The sequence below is a fragment of the Phalaenopsis equestris genome, unplaced genomic scaffold (assembly GCF_001263595.1).
Source record: "Phalaenopsis equestris unplaced genomic scaffold, ASM126359v1 Scaffold000609, whole genome shotgun sequence".
Classification (NCBI taxonomy): Eukaryota; Viridiplantae; Streptophyta; class Magnoliopsida; order Asparagales; family Orchidaceae; genus Phalaenopsis; species Phalaenopsis equestris.
The window spans coordinates 1,572,769-1,580,821 of NW_018165049.1; the positions used below are offsets into that span (position 1 = coordinate 1,572,769).

General features: G+C 32.3%; 1 protein-coding gene across 5 annotated transcripts in view; it reads right to left on the reverse strand.

Moving 5' to 3' along the window:
- The window catches only part of LOC110029867, an 87,712-nt gene that overhangs the window by 71,627 nt on the left and 8,032 nt on the right, over positions 1 to 8,053 (reverse strand). For 4 of the 5 annotated variants that reach the window (XM_020732339.1, XM_020732340.1, XM_020732337.1 and 1 more), the window contains exon 2: positions 2,279 to 2,380. The exons of the other annotated variant lie outside the window; for it this stretch is intronic. In XM_020732339.1, coding sequence (XP_020587998.1) covers positions 2,279 to 2,380 — 102 coding nt within the window. The remainder of the gene's footprint in view (positions 1 to 2,278; positions 2,381 to 8,053) is intronic. 5 annotated transcript variants of the gene reach the window in all.

Below are 8,053 nucleotides of genomic sequence, written 5' to 3' on the forward strand. Positions count from 1 at the left end.
CAAAAACTATAGTGAGAGACTTTATCATGGCTTCTTAGACAAGAGTTCCACAAAATAGTCAGCTTCTTTTATTTTTATTATATCACATCAATAATCTGATACCAATGATCTCCAACATGAATTATCTATGATGCTATACTTTAGGTTTTAGATTGAAACTAATAATTAGGAATTAATTTATTATTTAAATTATTTCTCCTTTTAGTATTTTCTCTTCAAACTATTATTTTGTTATTTATTAGAATAGGAAGTGGAGTTAGCAGAAAAAATCTAACTTAGAAATATGGCACCCAAGTTGAAATTCTGAGAAACAGAGAGTAATTATGTTTACTACAAAAGTATATTTTATGACAAAAACATTACTAAAAGTGTTAAGAGGTTGAGGGATCACCTAAATTGCACATATCTAAATGTTGAACCCTGTGTAAAAAATACCATATGTTAAAAAATAATGTGAATATTACTTAATAATTATACACCTCAAAAATAGTAAGTTTAAGAATATTGAGGAAATGATTGAAAGATCTTGTTTTTTAATTCCTAAAATGATGAATCCAATAGTAAAAGTTAGTTTTCTTTGTTGATAGAAAAGCTAGGGGGCCAATTGATCTATATTTGGATGAAAAATGAGAATAATAATCCTCAAGCAAATCCTCCCTAATCTCTACAAAAAACATAAAAAAAAATACGTTTAATGTTGCATATTTTTATCAGAATTAAATCCTACTTAATATGGTTAAAGTTCCTTCATGTATTAATATGCTTCATTATGTTGAAAATTATCGATGATGAACTTGGATGTTAGAAGATGAGGTCAGAACAATAGCAACAATGATTGATGATATAAAGAAGACAAGGGTTGAGAACAGGAGTCACAATAAACCAGATAATTGGTCAGATATTAGACAAAAAAAGTATTATAATTTTTTTTGTTAACAACCATTATGGGTCTATATTTCTAAAAACTTATGATATATCAGCCTTTGTAAAATATGCACAAGTGCTATTTCAAATATTTGATGTAGTTATCGAGGATATGAAACAGAGCTTAGTTCAAATTATCGCAGAAAAGGTAAGTGTATAAAATTGTAGAGGGGATGTTAGGTATATTTAATAGAATCTATATGTTGCTCATTATCTTGATTTAATACTTAAAAATTTGAAGCAGTTGCCCCAACATAAATCAGCTTTACTTTAAAAAAATATAAAGTAATTTTATTTATAATCAAAATAATGAATATAAAGAACTTATTCGACCAATATTTACAAGATTTATCACTTCTTATTTGACCTTGCAAAAATTTGAAGAGTTACGACAATATTTTGAGGCTATATCTACGTCAAAAAAAATAAAAGGGGATAAAAGTTTTTAAGCAAAAAGTCAAAAAAAACCAAGTGAAATAAATTATTATAAAATATGGTTCTTTTTGGCGTAGTATTAATTATGCTCTAAAAACTGTGGTCTTTTTAGTAAAGATATTAAGAATGATTGATGGTGAGAGAACTTCATTTATAGAATTTATTTATGAAACTACATATAAAACAAAAAAGAAAATAACAAAGGATTCAGGAGAGCAAGAAACGTCTTATAACAAAATATGAAAAATTATTAATGCAAAATTATTAATGAAAAATAGGATAATTAGCTACATCAAAATTTAAAAGTTATTGCATATTATTTAAACAGCCAATTCATTATGATATGAACTTTCAAGTGTACGCAAGTATAGATTTGCCCGGTTGTCCCTTAGGCTGGCTATCTTAAAGCTGATAATCAACTCAAAGACTTTTATTTGAAGAATGAAATGCTTGGACTTAGAAGAACTATAGAAAGTTATAACACCCGTCTCACATGGTAAATTTGATTCACGTACAATTTTAAATCTAAAAAATTATGACATATGTCTGAGATTCCTATCTTAATATATTTAAATAATTTTATTTTCATCTTATTCTAAAATATTGATGTGCATAATTTAAAAATTGTGTCTGAACATAAATATTTGCAGCAAAAATTTTCTGTCTTACTTGTTCAACTTTCGCATTTGAGCATAATTAGAGTATCTTCAATTAATTGCATAGAAAAATATGAAAATAATTGGCTAAAAGCCGATTAAACAAGTTAATTTATATTATATTCAAAAAAAATTGAAAGATAGACACCTAAAACAAAGGGTGTTGATTAAATGGATCTTTTGATCAATGATATATTATATGAAGACGAATGGATAACGCCAAAAAAAAATGAAAATTATAAACTTGATGATGAATGAATAACCTTTAATACAATGAGAATAAAGATCAATATCGGCGTTTCCAAATCATGGCAATTGGGGATCCAGCAAAACCTGAGGCTCCTTTTTTTATCAAATTTCTTTCTCTGTGTGCAAGAAGAAAAACATCTTTCACTGTGAGGAATCAATGTTAATATTGAAAGGGGCCAAAGAGTTACTGAATTTACAGCCTCTTTTGCTTCTGAATTTTCTAAAAAAAATACAAAACATAAGGTTGGAGCTTCAAACATTTCATGTCAGTACAGTCTTGTGAAAGCCTCACAACAAGGGTTGTGACTCTTGAATACCAATTATCCGTTTAAGCTCATGAAAAAGATGTTAGTTGGCCTCTTTTGAAAGGAATATCAGAGCCTCGTCATAAAGAGAATGAGAACCTAAAAAGCTACTCACAATGTTGCCACTTATAGGATATTTTTTACCTTTTTTTACAGAAAAATTGAGTCTTCTACGGAATCTTCTAGACCCCAAGAGATACAGATAGTAATAGAGGAAAAGTAAGAAAGGATTTTCTATCATTTTTTATGTAATTTTTTAAATATTCTAATGAAATTTCATAATATTCAAAACCTCCTCATCTACATTCCTTTAGAAAGGATATTTAAATTACAAATTAATTAAAAAAACAACAGCAAAACAAATGGTGGAACTACAAGCCACAACAAGGAGCAAGCATAACAATCAACAATAGGGTCCATCTTTGACTATTTGGGCCTATTTCTGAGCCCTAACATGTCTTTTTAAATCTGTAGGAACTCCAAAACATTTTTTCACACTCTAAACTTAATATTTGCAATATGAAACTCAAACAGAGCAATTCGAGACATTTTTAACTATCATGGATAATTTTGAACTTATTGTTTTATAATTTTCATCTCAAATGATGTGCAACTTCACTAAATGGTGAATTAGACTCAAAATAAACTTCTTAGTTCATAACCCTAAGAAAAGGTCCATGTTAATCCAAGGAGTAGTTGTACCTTGAAATTTCTCAAAAGTCATGAATTTGTTACGTATTATTTAAAGCTCGGAGTGCTTTAATCTCATAGATTTTAACACCCAAAAACTTGTGGCAATGGATTTGTCAACCAAAAATTCATTTGATTTGGATTTGATACCACTTCGCAGATTTTAAAGCACCCAAGTACTTCGGCCAAAAACTTAGCAATTGATTAAGAGACCATCCAAACTCTAGTTTCAACAATCATATAGTCTAAGGAGTAGAATTCAATGAGCCAAATATAATGATAACAAGAATGCCTAGATCAAAATCCAAATTTATCTAAATCAAGCATTTTAGAGCATAATTGAGATTTACTGAGGCATTTGAGGGATCAAACTTCCCCCAAACATTGTGTTTATATTCAAAACAAGCAATTTCATAAAGCAAATCAAATGAATCAAAGCTGGCTCAATTCATAATTCATTAAGGTACTAACATTTTCAAAAATAATAATGTTTTTGAACCATGTGATGGAGTGTCATGATTTATGATAAGCATGACTAGAATACTTACAACATAAATCTATAAATAATGCATGAATGTATAAATTTGAGGGAGGGTTAATTATCATATTTAGTAGCAATTTGGTCGGATGTTTTTAAAATGCATGCATTTTCAAAATGAAAAGTAATTGAAATGCACGCATTTTATGCAAAAATTTTTTAGTTAGATGAAAATGAAATTAATTAAAATATTTTAATGTCTATTATGATATATTTCAAATACATTAAAATGTAGCGAACATCAGCGGGCAATAGAAGAGAGAAGCGACAGGGAGAAGATAACATCGATTAGGCGGCAAGGGACACACGAAACAGCAACAGGTTGTAATAGGTGACATTAAAGATAACTGCAAAAAGTTGCAGGTCATGACTGCAAGAGGCGGAGGTGGCAACGAGCAAAGATAGTGGCAATAGGTGACAATTGGCGGCAGCCTCCATGGGCAATGGCAACAAGCAAAGACGGGCACATTGTGACGCTAGAGAAAGTTAGAGGTGGGCAGTGATTGTTGTGGTATTCAACGCATTAACAGACAATGACCACGACAACAAGTGCTAAAGGTGGGCAATGATTGTTGTAATAGTCGACATGGCAACAAGTAATGGCGTGACGTCAAGGCACGGTTGATGATGAGCAATAAGTGAAGATAGAGACAACAGGGGGTTATTGCGGGTAGCGATGGCAAGTGAATATTTTAGGTGGGGAGGATTAGGACATGGACTATAAGTTTTCATGATCAACAAATTAGCATCTTGTCAGTCCTTCCATCTAAATTCACAAAAAATATGCATTCTAGGATATTCCAAATCCCCGATATAAATGATTTATTCGTGATTTAATTAAAATCAAACACCAAAAGAACAATCAAACCCATGTATTTCTTGCACATTGCACTCCTGATAATTGCAACTAAACTATCCCTTAGAAATTCCAACATTTTTCATCATTGTCTGCTGTTGATTGTTGACTAACATTAACACCCACTGCTACCATCAAATAATGCTAATGCCCGTTATCAATACTAACAAACAATAACCAAGTACTGACAATCATATTGACTTCAAAATATCCTCCATACTCATTCCACGACTGAATTCAATCGAACACAATAAAAATAGGTGTCAACTAATGTAAAGTTGTGCAAATTCATTTCCAAATGTGTCACATACAACAAAAGTATCTAATTGTCACTTATTTCGTAAAATGATTGTGCCAACATATCTAGAACGTCAAGATACAATGGACAAAAATATTGCTTGTCATCGCACAATAAAAATTCAAAGAATTTACTCATGTTTGAAATGAGGATGCAAACAGAGCAATGAGAAAATTACATGTTAATTCACACATCAATTTTGTCAATTTTTCTTTATCAAATTAATTTTTACTTTTTAAAATAATAAACATAATCCAAATCTCCCACTATATTTTATAACAGTTGAACGAATCCCATCAATCATAATCCAGCATTGCTTAAAATCCTGTATATCTCATCCTTGCTAAATTAAGGAAAAAAGTAAACTCAAAAAATAAATAAATAAACCTATACCCATGGGCCCTCTCAAGTATTTATATCTTCTAATTCATGTGCTCGATCCTTTCTCAAAACCCTTAACTCCCACTTCTCCAATCACCCAACCAGCATCATGTCGAAGAAAATCAACCAGTAGAGCTAGAGCATGGCCGTCACCAACCTTGACCCTAATTGGAAGCTCCTTTGAAAAGCCTCTGGCCTCAATCTCCGCACTTAGAAGGTCATGTTAAGTTGGGTTGGCATGCAACATGACAAGGTCTTCTCTATCATTAATTTCTTAGAGAAATAGATCTATTCCACAAAGCCAAAGTTGCTTTAGAATTTGTTGGTTTATGCTATGTTTAATGTGATTTGGGAGGATCATGAGTAAGAGGGTATTTCATGGAGGAAAAATGTGAAGGAATTTTAAGGAGATGGTCATATGATTTTAGGTTAAGCCATGGACATCAAAATATTAGGGATTTGGTGTTGATGATTAAGTGGTTGAATCTAATAAGAGTGAATAAGGTGTTTGGGCAGGTTTGATAAGATGGTAAGTTGTTGGTGGTCATATTAAGACTGCAAGGAACAGGCAAGATAACCCGAATCTATTAAGTCTTGTTGTAGCTAATAAGGATACTAGTGATGAAGGGTAGGGGATTCGTGACAAAAAAAAATCAAAGGCTTCATATCTAACCGATTCATGGTAGTGATGGACACCTCCATCATGGTCATAGAGTGGGCGTTGGAGAAAATGATAAAAAAATGCAACAATCCTCAATTAAGCGTAGGAGAAACTAACAATATTATCTACTGCCACCACCCTCTTTCCAATGCCCTTCTTCAATCATCGTCATCGCCAACAACTCCCTTCAACCACATCTTTCCAACCTTCTCTCTCAAACTCTCCCAGTTTTTTCACTTCCTCTATATCCTGTCTCTCTCCACCTTTTTCTTTAAAAACTTGAAAAACAAAGCAGAAAAGAAGATTGTGTGCACTTTACCTCGCCTCATTGTCTCGTCGCAAAATTTGGAGTGGACATCTCAATTGAATTGTAAAATGTGACCTTTCAAAACTCCCAAAATCCCATTTGCAATGTGTTTAACATGATGAGTGAAATATGTGCCTAATTTCCTTAACATAATAAGGGAAACCCACCTAATTTGTGTATGGGCCCTACTAAATACACCAATGTCTAAATCTAATATCAAAAAACATTTTTATGTATTAAAATAAACAAACTCATCTGTCTGTGCTCAGATAAACATATTAAGTTCATAAAATTGAAATAAAACTATATATTGAAGATTAAAAATAAGATAAACTCAAATAGTGCTCCATTTCAAGAAGCATGCGACTCCTAAGAATAAAAGGAATGATTTTAAAAGCTTATAAATTTTCTTATCAAAACTTATACTCATCATGTTACATGATGATCTTAAGTGGGTCACCCCGCCTATATGCTAGAGTTGTGAGTTCCACTCATTAAGGCCAATCATCCACGTCACAAGAACTGGAGTCAATAAAGCCTATGCCCTGTAATAGGCCGAATTTTTCCCTTAGGTCCCCGTACGGTACGCTACGTCCGCTATCCAAGCAAAAAACGTCATCTGGTCTTGCTGGACCCATATTTACACGTCATGATAAAGGAAAAATTTCGCGTTAAGCCCGGCCCAACCCGACGTGCTAAATGTTACGTATTATCCTGCCTTTTTGGCGTATTCCCGCCTATTTTTGGCGTATTATTCCCTCAGAAACTTTTATTCTGCATTATTCAGTAGAAAAAAAGTTTTCAAAAAGGGTTTTTTTGTCTCAGCTAGGGTTTGGTCGTTGTATTTATGATGGAGCTAGATTTCTCTCTTAATGAAGAGTTTGAGCACATGGATGACGAAATGAATGTCAACGTCTTTGAAACGGAGGTAAGATTTCTTGCTTACTTCAACCATTTTCCGTTTTTCCGAGAGTAACCCAACAATAATCTAGAAATAACCTGCGCATAAACCCACCAGATCTCTAAAAAAAGTGAGATTCTGTGTGAATCTTCGATTGTCGTTAGGTTATTTCATCATTATTCTGTGTTTAGGGTTATTTATTTTCAGGTTGACTGAAGAAAAACTAAATAACCCGAGAATAACCCAACAATAACTTAGGAATAACCTGCGCATAAACCCACCAGTTCTCTAAAAAAAATGAGATTTTGTGTGAATCTTTGATTGTCGTTAGGTTATTTCATCATTATTCTGTATTTAGGGTTATTTATTTTCGGGTTGATTGAAGAAAAACTCAATAACCCGAGAATAACCCAACAATAACCTAAGAATAACATGCGCATAAACCCACCAAATCTATAAAAAAAAGTGAGATTTTGTGTGAATCCTCGATTGTCGTTAGGTTATTTCATCATTATTCTGTTTTTAGGGTTATTTATTTTCGGGTTGATTGAAGAAAAACTCAATAACCCGAGAATAACCCAACAATAACTTAAGAATAACCTGCGCATAAACCCACCAGATCTATAAAAAAAAGTGAGATTTTGTGTGAACAAACAGATTACAATGATTTAATTGCTCGTAGCTTTCTTAATAATGTTGTCTGTAATGAGGAAAAGGCTTACAAACATTATTGTGCTTATGCACATTACGTTGGTTTCACTGTACGCAAGAACCACACAACTTACTGGGCTAAATCCAAGCAAATTAAGTCGAAGGATTATATTTGTGGAAAATCAGGTCATAAAAGAGAAT